Source organism: Thunnus maccoyii, chromosome 11 (assembly GCF_910596095.1).
Source record: "Thunnus maccoyii chromosome 11, fThuMac1.1, whole genome shotgun sequence".
Lineage (NCBI taxonomy): Eukaryota > Metazoa > Chordata > Actinopteri > Scombriformes > Scombridae > Thunnus > Thunnus maccoyii.
This window is the reverse complement of record NC_056543.1, coordinates 8,807,820-8,829,080: the sequence shown is the minus strand read 5'-3', so window position 1 is coordinate 8,829,080 and position 21,261 is coordinate 8,807,820. Positions and strand designations below refer to the sequence as shown.

The following is a 21,261-nucleotide window of genomic DNA, read 5'->3' as shown; positions in this document are numbered from 1 at the left end:
TTGATCTATTGTGTGATTCAGTGTTTGCCACCAAAGTTGAGCCTGCATATGCAGGTCTTCTCCCAATAGCCTTGTTAACATGTTCGGGGATACAGGAGCCAGGTAAATAAAGCTGCTGTCCCTCTTGCTGTCCATTTTAGGTAATTGGGGAGGCTATCAAGGCATATCCCAATGAGTTGAGGATTGATTGGGTGCGTGCTTGGCCAGGCCAGACTGTGCTGTGCGTCTCACAGGTCTACTGGACGAAGGATATCCATGAAGCCATCAGTTCAGGACAAAAGGTTATCCAGTGTTGACTTTATTTGTTAACTTGTATTATGTATTCTGATTTATAGTCTGCATACCTAGGGTTGGGGTAAGAGTCTTTTTTCATAGTGTATGGGTCTTGGGAAAATATCGAGGCTACAAATACACTTTCTTCCTCAAGGAAATAGTATTTTCAGAGTCCAATAAGCAACCAGAAAATGTGTCTCTATAGATCAGACTTAAGCATACCCTCTGCGTGTTTACAACCTTCAAAGATAAGATGATAAGACATGATCCTTTGTACTTTGGGAAAAAATACAGATTTTCATACTTAATCCTGTCAATGCAAAAGCAGGCGAGCATTTTCTTGCCTCTGACAAATATCTGAAACCCATCATCTACAGTATGCTCTGAAGTTGCATGATGTATTTATCAAAGTTGTATCCATGACAAAAATATGAGGAACAGTCCAAACAAGATTTAAATGGTTCTTGAGATGAGGTCAACAAAGTCTGATTACTCTTGGATAGATTGCATGACAAATAGATTACCTTTCCACCACAATAGATGCGTTACTGAACTGAACCCACCTGAACTTAAACACGGCGGCTGAGGTGATATGTGAACAGCTGGTTTGAATGAGGATTACAAACAAATAGATCTGTCACATCAAATGAAGAGCGCCTACAGCTCATTAGCTGACTTGTCGTATTTAGTTGATGTAGTCAGGAGAGGTCTGCTGCCGTAACACGTTGCGGTATAATGCTATTTTAAAATCTAGAAAATCCCCATGTATCACAGGATATGTTTTTCTTTTAATATCTAATATCCTTCAAGACACAGGGATTTGTGCATTTCATATTGTAGGGTGAAGATCATGCCCATCCAGCAATAGCACTTATAAAAGACAGAGAGGTGTGGTGTCTCCTTCTCGTGGACATCTTGACAGTGATGGACTTAGTAGTTGTTGCAGGGATCAAGCTTGTGACCTTCACTTTATAGATGGGGTCTTGATATAGCATTCTGCCTCTGTCTTGACAAACTCCAACATGCTCTTCCTTCTATTTAATCATGCCTGTCTCCTTCAGGCCCTAGACGCCTATCTGGAGCAGAACAATAGACAGATTGACGACATTGTTGCGCTTGTACGTGGGAAGCTGTCCAAGCAGAACCGGGTGACCCTTGGAGCTCTGGTTGTGCTGGACGTCCATGCCAGGGATGTGCTGGCTACACTGGTACAAAAGGGAATAAATGACGAGAACGACTTTGAGTGGCTTAGCCAACTGCGCTACTACTGGGTGGTATGTGAAAGGGGTAGGGAGGGTTGATACAAGTGTTTGGGGAGAGTGGGGACTCATTTTCACTCATAATGAGTACTCAGTGATTTACTTCTGCATTCTGCATCACACCCCGTGTAGGAGAACCACCTCCAGACCAAGATGATCAATGCTGGTTTGCCATATGGTTATGAGTATCTGGGCAACACTCCACGTCTGGTCATTACCCCGCTCACTGACCGCTGCTACCGGTAAAGCAACTACACAACTGTTTAAATGTTCTGTCTGTCTAATGACTCAACAAATCCCATGTTGGAGATAGGTACAGGTGTCCCTACACCTACAGTATATGTTAATCAGTCATCTACCTCATCACTCTGTCCACAAGAACACTTCCTGCATTCTTTCACTGCTTTAAATGATAAATTCTCATCTGTTCTTGTCCATCTTCTAATTTATGTCATTTTAAAGCTACAGTATGTTGTTGCTGTGCTACTGGGAGTTCTTCCTTGCAGTGTACCTGGAAATAACTGATGTTCATCAGACCTGTTTGTTAGAGCATGTGTTTTTCACACTGCTCCCCAGCTAGCTGCTTGGGCAGTTTGCCAAGTTTTTAAAGACCATTGCTGGACTTTTTGCTGTCTCACTAAGGAGACGGCCACTCCATCTGCTCTTGCTGTGATGAGATTAATGTTATATTCTTTTAAATTATAAATAAGAAAAAAATATATAAATAAAAATCATAAATCAATCAAAACATATCAAACAAACCACTGTGAAAGGCTTAAGTTTAATTGATAAAGACGTTATGTATATATTTGTTTATTTCACACAGCATAGATAAAAAATCTATGTTGTATAATAAATATTTTGTTTGTATTTTGTGAGAAATGTTGAAAATCATAAAGAAATCTAGTTCAAATGACAAAATCACAATAACACAGGCAACCATTTATATCCATTTATCATCCATACCTTTCAGGACAATGACATGTATACAGTGTAGTTATGCCACATCACGGGGCCACATTTTAGATTTTATTCTGGAAATCTTAACAACAATCTACCTCACTGGCTGGACTGGCTTGTTAATTTAGTCAATAAGTCATGTGTAAGGTCCCTGCATGGCAGTGCATTACATCTATTAAAACTTCCCACATCACAGTATATAGAATATATTTAGAGAGAAAGAAAAAGGAGGTTCAAGTGTGTCTGAAAGCTTAGCACTCAATAATGTTACAATAACCTCACAGCTTCAAAAAGCTTCCCTGCAGTGAAGGTCTCAGTCTGCTCTGTCAGCAAGCATGAGTTACAGCGAACCTATTTTTACATGTTTCTGCTGATAAAGACATAGTATATTAATTACTGACATGCCATAAGGTGTTACATGAGCTTTTTCCTGTCTGTTCTCCTCCTCTCTCAGCACTTTGTTTGGTGCCCTCCACCTCCATTTGGGAGGCGCCCCAGAGGGCCCAGCTGGCACAGGAAAAACCGAGACAACTAAAGACTTGGCCAAAGCTGTGGCCAAGCAGTGTGTGGTCTTTAACTGCTCCGATGGACTGGACTACATCGCTCTGGGAAAGTTCTTCAAAGTGAGTGCAGTTTTCTTACCATGAGTTAAAGGCATACTGTACAGGATTTGTCAGTTGCTCTTTGAAAACACAACATTCAAAGTCGGCCCCTCATTCCTGGTTCAATGTCTCTCTCCTCTGCTCTCTGCCTGTATGCATGAGGGCGGGGCTGAGCCACACACACACACACACACACACACACACACACACACACACACACACACAGAGTGGACAACAGTCTGCTGCAGAGCACAGAGTCCACAGCAGACAGAAAGAAACAGACTTTAGGTTGTACTTTACTCAAGTCGACTATGACAGCTCGCTGCCATAACTGTTGAACAAGCAGTACAACGACGCCATTTTTGTAGATTACTCGTGTCTATGTCCCTACGTTTTTATAGAGTCCCACACTCACAGCCTCTATGCTGTTATTGGCTGGAGGCTACACACCCACTGCCCAAAGCGTGAAGCTCAGAAACTTCCTGAAAACAGCAAAATAATAAGAAAATACAAGCAGAGGGAAGGGTCTCTGTAGATACATACACCGCCACCCACTGCCAGTGGGTCATAAGTGATGATTGAGAGGGATTACTTTTGTTCAGCCTCAGGGAGTCTGTGGTAGATGGTCAACACACAAACACACACACACACACATACACACACACACACACCAGTGAAACAGGTACACACTAAAAAGGCACTAAAAAGCCCCTTTCCTACACACCAGTGAAACTAAAAGCATACAAAAAATGTTTTACTTCTGATAGTGAAACAGAAGTAGATATTCCCATGTTGTTGCCCTCTTCCTTTTGATGGAAGTATGCCAGAAGCACTTCCACCTGGGAATATCCTACTGGCACAACTATCAGCACTTCAAAGAGTCTGATAATAGAAGGTGACACAGGAGTTTGATTTCCCTCACATTCTTATTTATTCATGTCCCAGAATGGCACACACACATTTAAATGTCAGTCTCTACACACCACTTCAACCTGTCCTTACAAATATAATGGAGTACAGTTTCTTGCCTACTATTATGTGAATAAAAATATATGCAGTCAATTCTACATGTACGTTGCTCCTGCCGCGATTTTTCTGATTTCACGATCTGTAGAATATTAAGATTTGCCCTTTCAAAAATAGCATTGCACCGATGCCCCAGTCAGGGGGGCTTTGTTCACTGCCTCTCAGTTCTGCTGCAATTGATCAATGTCATGTGATTATAGTTCTCTGTGTGCCTCAAACATGGGAAGCACACAAGCCCACAAGGGCCAGATTAAATGATTGCAAAAAAAAATCATATTTTTGTTTATAGTGAAACTGCTTACGCCCTACTGAAATGTCCTCCCACTTGCCGTACCGAAATAGACCTCACACACACAGGCAGAAGTAGCTCATAAATACTTTTTAAATTTGCATTAATGTAGTGATGTGTGTGTGTGTGTGTGTGTGTGGCCAGGGCCTTTTGTCTTGTGGAGCCTGGGCCTGCTTTGATGAGTTTAACCGTATTGACTTGGAGGTGCTGTCTGTGGTGGCTCAACAGATTCTCACCATACAGAGAGGTTTGTACTTTTTTTTTTTTGACATTTTGGCATTCGTTTCTTTTGATCTTTGCATAAATTGGCAGTCTACCAGAAAAAAAATCTGGCATATTCTCACTAGTAAAAAGACAGATTTTTAGACCACAAAGAAGTGCAACATTGAGCTCAGGCAATTTGTGTAGGCTGGCTAGCAGAACTGCAAGCAAGCACAGCAGCGTGTCCTATGTGTGCTTTGGGCGTCGAATGACTTGCATCATAAGATGTCAAAGGGGTATGCAGATTTTTCTTAACCCGAAACTAAAGTTTGAAATGTTAGGTTTCTGTACCTAAACTGCTGATTTTTCAATGCTGTTTTAAGACCAATCAATGGATTGAGGGTGTTTTATGTTGTACAATCTCTGCATTTGTATTTGTTTTCATAGCCGGGTGTGCACAGGCCCATGGTATCTGTCTATGATGGGTACGTGAATTTTGCATATACAGGTAGGGCGGACATGGCGTCTACAGCTCTGCTTCCCAGAGTGTGTTCATAACACAGAAATGGCAACAGAGGCAGCACCCTTTAAGTTTGATTACATTTATATATGTTAAGTGTTGTTAAACTGCAGAGGGAATAAAGAACAGAGCACACTGATTGTTTTTCAGCCTTTAATAGTGCAGACAGACAAATGTTTTCACACTACTGAGTCTTCATCAAAGTTAAAATGCACAAAGGGATACAACAAATACATGCTGTATAAATGCATCTGTGTGTCCAGGAATTGCTGCCCACAGTGAGATGCTGATGTTTGAAGGGACAGAGCTAAAACTGAACCCCTCCTGTGCTGTGTTCATTACCATGAATCCTGGCTATGCTGGTCGCTCTGAGCTCCCGGACAACCTCAAGGTATCATGTTCTTCTTTAAGATTATAACGCTGTGTTTGAGGCATATTTACATACATAATTTAGGAGTTTGAATTACAGTTGGAAAATCAGCACGTTCTTGTTTCTTGACTAATCTTAGTTCAAAATACAGGCCTGTTATGTGCCTGTCTCTAAACATTACTGACGTAAAAACAGCTAAAATAAAACTTTAACAGCATCAGAAATATTCATGACTTCAGAACAACTTTAATTCAGAAGGTTGTGAAATAAAAAAAATATGTTTCCATTCAACAAAACTATCTCTTCACACCAGGCTCTGTTCAGGACCGTGGCTATGATGGTACCGGACTATGCGATGATCGCGGAGATTGTGCTTTACTCATGCGGCTTTGTAACTGCACGGCCCCTGTCGGTGAAAATTGTGGCCACTTATCGACTGTGTTCGGAGCAGCTGTCCTCACAGCATCACTATGACTATGGGATGAGGGCAGTTAAGTCTGTGCTGACTGCTGCTGGAAACCTCAAGGTATCTCAAAACAGATTAACTTTGATATAATGGGATTCTTTGTCATTTTTCCATTTATAATGCCATTATGAGCATGTCTTTTGTGGTTTGTTTTCATTTTGTAATGCCTCATACTGTTATTGTGACAGTTTTGAGCATTTTAGTAAGAATAGAACAGTACTTGATCATCCAGCTAAAGGACAAATAGCAAGAAAAGTGCTCAGTTGGGGTGCAACTTTTCTCAGCTCTTGTTTGGTGTGTGTTGCTGAAAGTAAATTAAAAGGCGAAAATGCACATGGTTGGGTGAAATTGCTTGCCTCATCTTCAAAACAGATTTGATTACATTTTTAATGCAGAAGAAGCACATTTGTTGCAAGTATGTTTGGGTTACATATATACATATATTGGTAGCTCTGTTTATACTATTTGGATTGTAAAATTGCTATCCACTCCACAGGAGTAGTTTTTCACACACATTTAAGAATCTGAGTATCGGCCCCAATCCGTCTTATTTCCCAAACACAACATGACAACCTGTTTTGTAGAGTGCAGTGATGTGTGTGAGGGCAAGAAAAGAGCTGTCAGAAGAAAAAAGTTATCAACAAGCACCTCTATTTATACAAACAGTAGATATGTCCCCACGTTGGTGACCTAATGCATAGATATAATTTTTTCATCAGGTTCTGTATAAGCTCAGCTGACACATTAACCTTTCTACCTTTTTAAAATGTACTCAAGGAAAAGAGAGGTGTGTGTTTAGACCTCTAGTTACAGCTACTATCCGCTGTCTCTTCTTAAATTGACTGGTTGTGATTGTCAGCCACATGCGACACAGAGAGACTTTCTAGTGAAATTTCTCTTCATGAACCCGCATGATTCACCTGCCTCTCATTACATGTTCCAATTTTGTGTATTTCTCTCATCATCTGCCTTTTTTTTCCCTCCCTCATATTTTTCTCTTCTCCTCTTCTCTATGGGCGTGGATTTGTTGCATTGCAGCTCACATTTCCAGAGGAGAATGAAGACACCCTGTTGCTGAGATCCATTATTGATGTCAATCTGCCCAAGTTCCTGGCTCATGATCTGAAGCTATTTGAGGTGCGACAGAGTGGAGCTCCTCCTGTCTTGATTAATGGAGCGATGCACATCAACTGATGTCAGCCCATGTTTATTCCAGTCAGTTCATTTGGAACCACAATGCACAAGGATAATTTAAGTCTGTTTGAGTCAGAACAGTTCACTGGAATTTATGTGTGTGAGAGTTAATGAGTGTTTACACTTTTTTTTGTGTGTGTGCCCATCATTTGTATAACTGTCCTCGCCCCTCAACAGATCTCACAGTCAGTGTGTGTATGCATCAGAGTGATTTTGTTCGTTTGTTTACACTGTTGTGTTGTGTTTAAAACTGCATTTAAGCCTGTGCATTGTGTTCCCTCATTCAGCCACAATATGCCTCTCTGACTCTGTTCTCCAACAACTTTATCTTCTCATCCAAGGGTATTACCTCTGACCTCTTCCCTGGGGTTAAACTCCCAAAACGAGATTACCGTGTTCTGCTAGAGGCCATCGAGGAAAACTGCCAGCGCATGAACCTGCAAGTCACAGATTTCTTCGCTGAGAAAATCCTGCAGGTCTATGAGATGATGATAGTGAGGCACGGTTTTATGCTGGTGGGTGAACCCTTTGGAGGCAAGACCAATGCCTATCGCGTGCTGGCGGCAGCCCTTCACGACATTTGTGAAAAGGTATGGTTCACAGTTTAAATCTGCACAGTAAGTTGTAGCGGAAGGTGGAGGCTGTGCTTGAAATCCTTTGACAATTGGTATCAAGAAGTAATAGCCGCAAATAAACCTGTAATGGTTGGAAAAGTAGGATACAGATGTTTAAGATAGTGGCAATAGAAGTGGAGAAGGAACAAAGACAGAAAACGGCAGGTGAGGCCAGCCTACTATATTTCTTGATTGCTTACACGGCACAAAGTCTTGATCAATAGCTACGTTAAACCACTTTATTTTCTTGGTTGCGTTCATGTAGTTGTCCTTGGAGTCCAACCTATCTATTATATTTGTGTCAGGTATTGACCAGGTCAATCTGTCAGAAATAAAAAAAGAAGGCTTATTTTCAGATGGTTGACCATGCATTTTTTAATTGGATTTTATTATGAATTTTGAAGGAGTTTCCTGAGTCCTTGGGACATAAAATGCTCAATCTGTAAAAAATCATAAACCTTCATGTCAAGTGAAAATATGTGTTACACTCAATATCCAAGGCTTATCTCAGCTACATGTTTGTCCCGAGTAAACACATCCATCCAATTTGTCAGAGCTGTAGTCTTTGTTTAGTAGTTATCGATCTCACGGTGACGAGCAGAACTGGCTTGTTGTATTTACATGGCTGAGAGGGCTGAGATGCATCCCACCAAAGAGACAGATGAAGGCCTGCTGATGGAACGCCTGGGAACGCCACATTTATCATCGTCATCCATGTCGCTGCACATCCACTGATCACGTCCAACCCCCCCCCCTCCTCTTTCTCTTCCTTTCTGTTGTTTTGTTTTTTTTTTTTAGCAGCTCGCTCTCTCGTTGTTTTTAACTCAGACTGACACTTTGTCTGAAAAGTCGTTTGTTGCAGTTTTTTGTTTCTCTTCCTCAGTTAGCAGAAGTTCTGTCATACTGACAGTAATCTTCTAAGCAATTTATGAGTCTTGGCTGAGACAAGTTGCTCAAATGAGTGGTTCACCATGCTTATTGAGACAGTTTTCTTTGTTTTGCTGTCTTCTCATGACAACCCTCTAACATGTGAAGTAAAGAATTCTTATGTGTATTTATATGTACAGTTTGTGCACATATAGTATAGTATATGCATGATTTTAGCTGTATATGTAAACATCTCATTTTTGTTTGTCTGTGCACTGTTTTTTTCTTCAGTTTATGATGTTTCTTGGAAAAAAAATGTCTTCTGTGTGTTTATATTTGTGTTACTCCAGGGTCTGATGGATGAGAACCAGGTACAGATCACAGTTATAAACCCCAAATCCATCACCATGGGCCAGCTGTATGGCCAGTTTGACCCTGTCTCTCACGAGTGGTCCGATGGCATCCTCGCTGTCAGCTACAGATCCTTCGCTGCCTCCCAGGTAAGATGGCTTCCCATGAGTATGCCGCTGAATTCCTGTAGAGTACGGTGGTTAAAACAGGTTTAGGTTCAGACACAATCGATCATACAAGCAAACAGACTCACGGTATTGCAGGATGTCGATTCAGTGACATGATGCTCCTTCAGACCCTCATACAAATGAACATGTACACACATGGGAGCTGTGCAGTGCAGGGGTATGTTCTACTATTGTACTCCAGTATAATAGCACAATGTTCATCCATTTTGAGGTAAAAGTGAGATATCTAGATATCTAGATCTAGACACACACATACACATTATTCTTTTTTTGTCCTTTTGTTGGCAAAAAGCATATCTTCATTGTTTAATGCAGCTTGCAGACTGTTTTAGAACATAGTTCCAGTTAAACTGCATAGTGTTGGTATAAAACACATTTAAACAATCCAGCTGATTTGTTAGAAAACATTTTGATGTTTCTCTGAGTGTCTGCCTCAGATGGGAAATCAACATCATTTACCTCCTCCCTCCAATTGGATGGTGGAAGGTGTTTCACTATTGCCCCCCTTAGGGAGTGACATCGCAGGTCAACTACAAGCAACTGATAGCAGATAAAACCCCAGTTTTATATGATTTTAATTCACTTTTCACAAAAACATTTCAAAAACTTTTCACAACAACACACTAAACTGTTGGTTTAGAAAGTTTGAGTGCTTTTTTCGCATATGTCAAAAGACTCCAAAGAGACAAAAGTTATTCATGAAAGAAGTTTTAGCTGTTGAAGAGACAAGAACATTTTTTAAAAAGATGTTTCCCTGAGGGGCATGCAGTGTACCCAAGTATGTTTCTCTTGCATTGTAAGCTGCTGCTCAGGATCAGCTAGATCACAGTTGGTCTGCTTCCTTTTTTATGTGAGCTTCTAGCATTTTAACTACATGTCAAACTGGGCACCCCACATCAGTGAATCTCAAAGAGTCTGCAGCTCCAGTGTGAAATTCAATTTTTTCTCCTCGGGAGTGAGAGCATCATTACTGCTTAATGGCTGCATTTACATTTGTAAAGTAAAAAAGGCATACACATCATTTTCAATTCATCTATATTATGGGTCTGAATGTTGTCCAGTCTTTGTGTTTTGAACCCCAGATGATCTTTATATAGCCTAATGGAAATGAAACATGGACAGGATTTGGGTATAAAATGAATGGCTACTCCAACATGAACATGAACATAATAAGCTGTAGCTGTTAGGTTGTTTTACACTTCTTTTGGAAAGTAAACAAGTTTGACCTTTTATTCAACTATTCTAGAGGAGTTTGGGGGATTTGATTAAATCCTAAAAGGTAACAGGTGATGGTTCACTTCAGGGGTTTTGAAGATCAGGTGAAGTTATCCGTTGTCATTATCTTTCTGTGTGTTACTGTTTATGACAGTTTAGCTCTGAATGCTCAGTTTACTTGTTATGTGGCTGGATGAGTAGTACAATAGTAGTAGTTGTTCATGTCAGCATTTCTGCAGGTCTTGAAAAGTCAATGGAGTCAGTTCCCTCAAATGTACTGTCTACAGCAAATTTCATTTGGTTTTCCATAGACAGTAACAGTTAAAACATTTTTGTGTATGTGGTTGTGAGCTGTCAGGAGACTACATCTATAAACTACAAGTGAGACTGGTGTGACAGTGGATTGTGCTGCAGGAAGCTGTTCAATCCTTTTTTGTGGAGTTTCAGTCAGCTGCTGTTAGCTACAGTAGCTAGAACGCTCATCAACTCAAAATGGGTCATTTTCAGCAAAAACTTACGTGAACGTAAGTTAATTAATTATTTTGTAATTAGTAATCCATCCTTTAATTTTCTGCCACATATCTGAGTCCAGGTGACCCAGATATGTGGATATAAATTATGATATTAGGAATTATTGTTATATATACAGCTGGGACATACTGACAAAATGTGATATAAATATCAATAACTTAATGTACTTAATAAATAATTATTGGCCTGGTTTTCTATCATTCTTTGATCAGTATGACTGAAGAAAATGTATTAAATTACATTCTCTGTAGTATTAAAAAGGTGTTTAACTGTGTTAAATTTAATATTATCAACACAGCAGAACCCTGTTATCTTCACCTTATCAATGCTCAAGTTCTGTGGCCTGTTCAGATCTTGGCAACTTACATGGAAATCACCATGGTTAGTCAAAGAACGTCATAGTAATGATATATTAAGTGACACATGACATCAGCACAGATCACAGACTTGAAAACTGATGCTGTCTCTATGGAAACAGGCATTTGAGGCATCTCTGTCACTAGTTGAGGCAAGCAGTATTTTTTATTACTCTACAATATATCTCTTTCTCACACACATTGTGCTGTGCAGCTACTGTATATAGCTGGGGATGTCTGTCAAAATAGACATTGAGTCTACCGTATTTTAGCTTAAATGACAAAAGTACTTTGTGCTATGGGTTATAAAATCTTATGCATGTCACACTTCTGGCACATTAATGTGATCAGATGTGCAACATACAGTACCAGTCAAAGGTTTTAGACACACTTTCTCATTCAAGTGAATGGAAAGATGTTTACAAATGTCTGACTGATACTGTCCTGAGATGTTTAATGCTATAGGGAGCGGTGCAGCAAGAAGATGAGAGTGAGAAGCATTATTGTTCACTCAGTCTCAGTTTATGAGTTCAGGATGGATCATTGTGCAATAGGCATGACATAACAATTAGTTGTGAGCTGATTGAAAGAAAGGCTGCGATGATAGGGTAAAAAAAAAGAAACATTTTGCTGTCTTGTTAAATTTAGATCTTTAATGACTCTCTTTCATACATACACTCACACAGTAGACACATGGTACTTTACAGATGGCAGGGGAGGCATGTCATAATGGAAAATCATTTGTTCGCCCTTTTCTCAAATCGTTTCTAAATTAACTTATTATTTTAAAAATTGTCCCTGTATATAAAGTTGTCATTTTACAAATTGTTTTTTTGTCTATGAATAAGGAGCGTGAGAAGTAGTTATGACAGTCGAGGCAGTACACACTGATGCAATGAAAATAGAAAACGAGAACAAGGCTTGTCTTAATGCAGTTTCAGAAAAGTAATTTCCATCTCTGGAAATGAAAAAAAAGTTCTTTGTTTCACTCTTTTTTTTTTTTTTCTTCCCTGCACCATATTTTAGTAAACACATTTTTTGTGTGCTAATCTGGAGTCAGCAGTGGCGGTAGTGTATTAAACTCTGCGTACAAAATGCTTTTTTTTTTTTTTTTTTTTTTCAATGCTGATGCTCTCTGTCAGATCATTACATTACAGCGTACTCACTTCCCTCTCAAGCACCAGATGGCCCCAGCCCAGGCATCTCCATTTGTTTATATTACAACAAATCAATTTAAAGCACAGCTCTAGCCAACCCATTTAACTGGAGAATTGACGCTTGTTGTAAACCTCCATTATGACAGTGTAGGTGTTAATTTCATTCATTTAGCAAACATTCTTCACTTATTGTAGACTATAATGTACTGAGGTTCTTTTGTGACCTTGAAAGGATGCCCAAGGATTCCTTTCAGCAGGAAATAAATGAATACAGTATGTGCGTATGATTATACTGTAAGATCTTCTTGTGCACTTTTAAGCTCTTCTAAACTTTAAAGCTCCATTATACTCTGAATATTTTAGCACTGCAGGAGCCGACCTGCAAGGTTTAGCTCGTCTCCTCAGCATGTAAATCTGTCTTTCAATCTATCTCTCTGTCTGTCTTGTCAGAACAGTATCCATCCGTTCACGTGTCCTTCTATCTGTCAAACTGTCCAACTGCTTCTACATCGAGTTCAAGATAATTGTACTGATCTCTACGTTTCTTCATTTATTTGATATAGTCATTTATCATTTTGTTTGCTGGAATAAATAAAGATGTTAACACATATAATTGTGCTACATATTATGATGAAATGTTCCTTTTTCAGCAATCCTATTTCTTGTGTCTCTCAGAGCCCCGACAGAAAATGGCTTATCTTTGACGGCCCGGTGGATGCAGTGTGGATTGAGAATATGAACACAGTGCTCGACGACAACAAGAAGCTGTGTCTGATGAGCGGTGAGATCATTCAGATGTCACCACAAATGAGCCTCATCTTTGAGCCCATGGACCTGGAGGTGGCATCACCAGCCACGGTGAGAAGCACCTTCAGCACCTTTAGTTCCACCTAACCCCTATTTTCAGTTTGGGATGGAGCACTCACTGTGCTTATTTAAAAACATAACATTTTGGTACACATGCTAGTTTTCTTTCACTGTAACATGGTGCTGCACTAGCTCTGACTATATTAAGTCTCTTACTCTAGTTCTAAGAAAAAGAAATGTGTGCTCTTGCATTATGGTACATCATCTTATCATCCTTCCAATTACACGTAGGCTCTCACTCATAATGCCGTTCATGCCTGTGTTTATAACACACAGTAGTTCCACCCCACACTGTGCAGGTATTTTTCCGGGCCTTTCAATAATACTCAGGGACATTTCCAGCGTATACTCTTATAAATGCAGTCAAACATCAAAATTAGCAAACAAAGAGATCACAGGGGTGATCTTCAGTCCCTCTAAATTAACGCTGCAATCCTTGTGTAGGTCATGAAGAAAAGTTTTTAAAAATTGTTCTCCTTAATATTCTTTGTTGTGAGGCAGTAACAAAGGCTCTTGCTTGCAATATATAGATCTCTTTGAAGGAATACCTTTGCAACTCCCTGGCTTTACTTTTTATTAAACAGACTGCTGTTTTTGAATATATGTAGCCTGGCATCAGTTTCTTTCATCAGCGCTGAAAGTTGAGGCATAAATCTTCTTCCTGATCACAGCCAACACCCCCCACTTGTGCATGGTCCCTATTTGTGCGTTTTTGATCTTTCTCTTTGTCTGTGAAAGTTATTTTCTTCCCTTTTATTTTTCTCTCCTACTGTATCTTCAAGCCTCTTAGCTATTGCTCATATGTCTTCACCTGTCTTTGCTCATCTTTCTTTTTTTCCTCTAACTTTGTGCCTTTGTGAAGCTATTCCTTGGGTGGGACTTGATTTCATTAAAAAGCTACTCTTTAGGAAGAGGCTGCAACATATGCAGCACATACATATTTGCAGTACCTACCAGTAGACAGAATATGATGCATCTACTGGGATAAACTCATTGTAAATGTCAGCTTCCATTGAACTAGGGTTAAAGCTAAAATGGTGGTTCACTTAGACAAATCAAGTGGGTATTTTTCAAAGTTACAGTCTTTTTGGGGCAAAATTCCTTCTTCATGTTTCCTCAACTTTCACTTTGGAATTGCATTATCAAGGGATCTATTTATGACCTTTATGGACAAGAAGAACAATTTCAATGTCCAAAAAAATGTTTTAATGTACATATGGGCGCATGAGTATTGTTTTAAGACAGACTTGAAAAAATGTAAGCCTATCCTTTAACTAAAAACGTCTCAAATAAATGGATTCACTTCACTCATATAAATGTTTGTGACAGGTGTCTCGTTGTGGAATGATCTACATGGAGCCACATATGCTGGGCTGGCGGCCCCTTATGCTGTCCTGGCTCAATACTCTGCCCACCACAGTCAATGCCACGCACAAAGACCTCATCACAGCCCTTTTTGACCGCATACTGCCAGCCTGCCTACAACTCATTCGGAAAGCCACCAAGGTGCTGATTATCCTCAGAATACTGGCAGTGGTTTGCAAATGAATATTAAGATGTCTGTACTTAAGGGGGCATTTTTTGCTTTGCATATACTGTACATGTAGATTTTGCTGCAGTTTTTTATTACAAAAATGCATTAATATTACATTGATTTAGGTATAATACTTCCTGCATGTTTCAGTAGAAAAGTTTTAGAGTTTTAGAATAATTCAAAGTTTGTGTCACTTTAGTTTTACTTTTCAGTTTCATATAACAAAGTTTCTAACTGTGTAATGAGTTCTGGGCCCACTAGTGTATTGAGAGAACACTTCTTTGAGTTTAGAGGTGTGTTGTCTTCTTCTTTCGTGGTTTCAGGAGCTGTCCCCGACCTCTGACACCAATCTAGTCAAGTCCCTGATGAATCTTATGGACTGCATGATGGATGAGTTTCATGAGGAAGCAAAGATGAAGAGCATGACTGAACAAGATATTTGCTCCTGGCTGGAGGTTTGTGTTCAGACTCACTACTACTAGTAGTGGCTAGTGCCACTGATCATTATTATTATTATTATTATTATTATTATTATTAATTGAATCATTGAAAACCCATAAGTGGCTACTACATCATAAAACAATCATTATGGATAATTAGACAGCATTATTAAGCTATTATAAACCCACAATCTTACAGGAAGGTTTCACAGTGCCCACTTGGGTCCCTGGCACTGATAGTATGAGGAACCTATTGTTTTGTGGCAATTGTTATTATTATTATTATTATAGATCACCATCGCATTTTTGAGGGGCTTGGGATTCTTAAAAACTCACGGAAATTGACACATACATCAGAACTGGTTAAAATTGCAAAGTTCTGTAGTGACTGAGTTTGGGCATAGCCAGCATGCTCCATAGCGTCCCAAACACAGGGCCATGTTGGGATTAAAGTTGCTTGGATGTTCATGAAATTGAGTTGGATCATTGCTCGTATCATTTTGGCTAATCAGCCATTTTGGATTTGTGCGTCAATTTTCTTTTTATGAACATATTTGAGGCCTTTAGGATACACAAAAACTCATGAAACTTTGCACCAATGTCCGAACTAGTAAGTATTTCAATTTGATGTCGCAATTGGGCTTGGGCGTGGCTTGTACTTTCAGCATTTTTGAGGTGCTAGGTGTGCTTGAAAACTCACAAAACTTTGCACATGCATCAGAAGTGGCGTAACTTGATATCTGATATGATCTTGGGTTTGGGTGTGGCAAAATGGCTTGAGGGCGCCCCCTAGAAAATTTCAAGTCAAAGCCCCTGCCTTTAAATTTGACATATATATACAAAATTTGGTAGGCAGATGTACCATCTCCAGACTTTAAAAAGCCTCTTGGAGCCATACCAAGTCCAACAGGAAGTCAGCCATTTTCAATTTACTTTGCAATTTTTTTGCAAAGTGAAGCCATTGACAAGCGTTGTACTTTAACAAACTCCTCCCAGAGAATTAACCCAAGCGACTTGAAATTTAATAGGTTACATCTAAAGACCTTTGAGATGTTAAATTGCGAAGCTTTTGAGTTTTTGTGGAACGCCCTTGGTGTGGAGTCAGTTTTGCCCAAAACATGAAACAGGAAGTTGTTGTAAGTCCACCATTCAGAGCCATGTCGACCAACCTCCAATAGTGATACCACAGCTGCTGCTCCCTTCGATGTGTGTGAGGTGTGACAGCCCATTCATTGCTGCTTTCAGCTTTAATTATTATCATCATTATCATTATTATTATTATGACTTCCTAACTTCTGTTTTTCCTCAGTTTGTTTTTACTCACATTCTTAGCCTACCCACCAGTTTTTAAACTGTGGAAATGCTGAAAAATTCTGGCCAGTGCAATGTATTTTCATTCATTTGTTTTTTATGAAACCGTAAATCCATCACCTCTTACCTGCTGTGATGTGAAAAATGATCTTCAGCTGCACAGTTAACTGATGTAGTTTATTGCATACTTCATATTGAAAAGCAAAAATGTGTGGCCAAGAATACTGATATTTGAAAGGGAAAATTTAACATGGTTCTTTTTTATCAGCTTGACCAAGTTATTTTTCAATTAATTCAACCTGATGTTGAATTTTCAGCTTAAAAAACCTGCTCTTGAATTAACAAAACACAACACAACAAAAAATCACTGAAAAAAAAGAACCCTGGCAATGGCCCTTGTTGAACCCCTTTAATTGCACCTTAAATGCAGATCCAAAAACAACACAGATACAGTATATACCCAAGAACTTACCTTCTCCCTCTCACATATACTGTCCTAATCAGGTCTGCATCCATACAAGTCAACAAAGACTGGAAAAGTTTTAGCAGATGAACCCTTTCTTCTGCCCCCTGCATGTGTTCCAATTGATTTTTCGCCTCAGAATCATGTCTTTTGAAAGCACTGCTATTATCCCCCTGTGGCAACACAGCACTGATGAATGCCTTTCAACCCTTTCTCCCATGTTTCTCAACCAGTCATTATCAAAGTGTTGAATTAATCTGCCTTTTAACAGCAGGAGCTATTGTGAGGCTACTAAGCCTCATTTCCAATTCCTACAGTGTTCCTGCTGTTTTTTCCGACAAAGACATCGCTCCTTTGTGGATTCTTGGGTTTTTGTCTGACAGTCAACTGTATAGCATCATAACAGAAGTTATCTCAGGGCACTTTTCATATAGAGCAGGTGTAGAAGGTACTCGTTACAATATTATTTACAGAGACCCAACTATCCCCCATGAGCAAGCACTTGGCGACAGTGGCAAGGAAAATCTCCCTTTTAATGGAAAGAAACCTCAAGCAGAACCGGGCTCTGGCTGGGCAGCCGTTTACCTAGACCGGTTGGGTTGAGAGAGAAAGAGAGAGGGGGAAAGAGGAGAGAGAGAGTGAGGTGTGGAGGGTGGGGTTAATTATCTGAATAGATAATTAATAATTATCTATTCAGATAATTATTAATTAGAAGTTATTATACGTTTACAATAGTTTACAACAAAGACAATCACAGACTACAATATGAAACCAGAAATAAATAAATTAAATTAAATTAAATTAAAGCAACACATCTGCAAAAGTTCTTTAAAGAAATAATAATAATATTTATATTCTAACAATACTCGTGCTCTAACTGTTGAAAACTAATAAACAATCTCACCTCTGTCCTCTATACATTTTTTATTTCCTACTTAAATAAATTACCAACCTTGCATGACCAAGAAGGAAATTCTTTTTTTTTACCAGGGAGAGAGAGAGATAGAAAGAGCAGGAGGAAAGAAAGCATAGTACAATGCAAGATCCACATGGAGCTGTATAGTAATACTACTACTACTACTAATAATAATAATTGTATCAGTGGGTGGCCCCTGTGATCTGCAGAAAGCAACAGGAGAGAGACGAGAAAGCACAAAACTACGGATGGCAAGTTAGTAACATGCATTAATGGTACATGAATGCATACAGATGGAGAGGGAGAGGAGGAGAGAGGAGCTCAGTGCATCATGGGAAGGCCCCCGGCAGTCTAGGCCTATAGCAGCATAACTAGGGGATGGTCCAAGGCGAGCCTGGGCCGGCCCTAACTATAAGCATTATCAAAAAGGAAAGTTTTAAGCCTACTCTTAAATGTAGAGAGAGTGTCTGCTTCTACTTTTCGAGACTCTAGGAACCACAAGAAAGCCTGCATTCTGGGAGCGCAGTGGTCTAGTGGGGTAATAGGGTACTATGAGCTCTTTAAGGTATGATGATGCCTGACCATTAAGGGCCTTGCGGTGGTGCTGGAGGCCAGGGCAATGCCATCTAGAGTAGTTGTATTATTACATAATGTGTTTATGGGATGTTTAGGGCCAAGCACAATAACTTGAGTTTGGTCTGAGTTTAATAGCAGGAAATTGCAGGTCATCCAGGTCTTTATGTCATTAAGGCATGCTTGAAGTTCAGTTAACTGACTGGTTTCATCTGGCTTCATTGATAAATATAATTGGGTGTCATCTGCTTAACAATCAAAGTTTATGGAGTGTTTCCTATTAATATTGCCTAAAGGAAGCATATATAAGGTGAATAGTATTGGTCCAAGCACAGAACCTTGTGGAACTCAGTGTGCATGGAGGATTCATCATGAACGTGTATAGACTGAAATCAACTTGATAAACAGGACTTAAACCAGCTTTGTGTGGTTCGTTTAATGCCAATTAGATGTTTCAGTCTCTGTAATAGGATGTGATGGCCAATGGTGTCAAATGCAGCACTAAGATCAACAAGACAAGTACAGAGAGAATTCCTTTGTCCAATGCAATTAGGAGGTAATTTGTAACTTTCACAAGTGCTGTCTCTGTGCTCTGGTTCACTCTAAATCCTGACTGAAAATCCTCAAATAAAGTATTGTTATGTAGACAGTCACACAACTGATTGGCGACTGTTTTTTCAAGAACCTTAGAGAGAAAGGGAAGGTAAGATATAGGTCTATAGTTGGCTAGAACACCTGAATCAAGAATAGGCTTTTTAAGAAGAGGTTTAATTACAGCTACTTTAAGGGACTGTGGTACATAGCCTGTTACTAAAGACAGATTGATCATATCTGTTAAAGAAGTGCTAATTAAGAGCAAAACTTCCTTAAGCAACCTAGAAATCGTTGAAGTAAGTTCAGGAAGGTCGATTGGAGAAAAACAGTCTAAATCTATATCAGGTTACAGTTGTTTCTAAGGTTCCCGTGTTTGAGGATAAATTGGTGCCTGTTGAGGACAGCAGGTGACGAATTTTGTCTCTAATAGTAAGAATTTTATCATGAAAGAAGCTCATGAAGTCATTACTATAGGAATACATGGATCAATAGACTTATGACTCTTTGTCAGCCTGGCCAAAGTGCTGAAAAGGAACCTAGGGCTGTTTTTATTTTCCTCTATTAATGATGAGTAATAGGCAGGTCTGGCATTACAGAGGGCCTTCCTATATGTTTTAAGACTATCTTGCCAGACTATACGAGATTCTTCTAGTTTGGTAGAACACCATATCCTTTAAAATTTTCATGATGTTTGCCTTAATTTTCGGGTTTGGGAGTTACACCATTGAGCTAATCTCTCGTTTTATTATCTTCTCTTTTAGAGAGGCAATAGAGTTGAGGGTTATTTGTAGTGAGCCTACAGCACTATCAACAAGATGATCAGAGTGACTAAAGTTAGCATATGAGTCTCTGTTGTATTGAGACATGACATTGAATTAAATGCTAATGATATGACTTCCTTAAATTTAGCTACAGCACTATCAGATAGACATCTAATGAAGACATTTTTGCATAATGGCATGAAGTCCAGTAATAGAAATTCAAAAGTTATTAAATAATTGTCCAATAAAAGAGGCTTCCATGGAAAGATCATTAATTGTTCAATTTCGATTCCATATGCCAGAACAAGGATCAAGAACAAGGGTGTGGTTAAAACAGTGAGTGGGTTGATTTACTCTCTCATTTACACTCTGAGAGAAGCCAAATGAGTCTAATAATGAGATAAATGCAGTGCTAAGGCCATCATTATCGAGGTCCACATTCAGATAAAAATTCAGAGTATGGGCCAGGAGTAGTACACCATAACAAATAGAATTGTCAGTAATCTTTTCCAGGTTGGTTGTGAAAGACTAAAGCTTTCAAATGGGTTATGATTGAGTTTAGGTCTAGGGTTGATTAATAGGCTTATGTTGAAAATGGCTGCAACTCCACCTCCTCGGCCGGTGTCTCGAGGACTGTGAGTATTAATATGACTGGGGGGAGTGGATTCATTTAGGCTAGCGTTTTTCAATCGGGGTGGTACCACTGAACACTGGCTTAGGCTATACAGTACATTTTCATCAATTGAGCACTTGCACACCATGTCTGTGCAATTATATTTTTGATGTTTGACTTTTACAGTGTGATAATGTCTGGTAAACTAGTTTCATCCTACAAACAGCATCTTAAACATAAATTTGTTCATTTAGTGGGTTATAGTCCACAGGAAATTGATGATGATGAATATAGTAAAACAATAATTTTACATGTTATGCTACAAGCAACATGTTCCATGTTAGTCTAGCATTTAGATTCTGCACTGGCAACCTTGGTGAAGCCCTACGTGTTTACTCTTTAATATGCAGTAAATGTCCCTGAACAAGATACTCACTCCTTCCAGCTCTCTCTCTGATCTTGTGCTCAGACCTCCCTCACAGGAACATCTACAGCAATAAGAAGGGGTTGTGCTTTACTAAAGTGCTCTTATCTTTATCTTTTTTTCTGAACACTTCATTTATGATTTCCGGTTTACAGCACTTTAGTCCCTCTCTCTCCATCCCCCCTTCCTAAGAGTTTAAGATGAACAGAAAGAAAGAGAAAAAAATAAGAAGAAAGTAGATACATAAAAGTAAGAATCTCAAATACATACTGTAAATGAGTACTGTACATGGAGATAGAGAAAATCTATCACAAAATAAAAGGGGT

General features: G+C 39.2%; 1 protein-coding gene across 2 annotated transcripts in view; it reads left to right on the top strand.

Moving 5' to 3' along the window:
• Positions 1-21,261, top strand: part of dnah7 (dynein, axonemal, heavy chain 7) — an 84,736-nt gene that overhangs the window by 23,881 nt on the left and 39,594 nt on the right. For both annotated transcript variants that reach the window (XM_042426374.1, XM_042426373.1), the window contains exons 22-34: positions 141-281; positions 1,335-1,547; positions 1,665-1,774; positions 2,947-3,115; positions 4,554-4,656; positions 5,394-5,521; positions 5,814-6,026; positions 7,005-7,103; positions 7,502-7,750; positions 8,992-9,141; positions 13,115-13,297; positions 14,636-14,812; positions 15,164-15,295. In XM_042426374.1, coding sequence (XP_042282308.1) covers positions 141-281; positions 1,335-1,547; positions 1,665-1,774; positions 2,947-3,115; positions 4,554-4,656; positions 5,394-5,521; positions 5,814-6,026; positions 7,005-7,103; positions 7,502-7,750; positions 8,992-9,141; positions 13,115-13,297; positions 14,636-14,812; positions 15,164-15,295 — 2,067 coding nt within the window. The remainder of the gene's footprint in view (positions 1-140; positions 282-1,334; positions 1,548-1,664; positions 1,775-2,946; positions 3,116-4,553; positions 4,657-5,393; positions 5,522-5,813; positions 6,027-7,004; positions 7,104-7,501; positions 7,751-8,991; positions 9,142-13,114; positions 13,298-14,635; positions 14,813-15,163; positions 15,296-21,261) is intronic.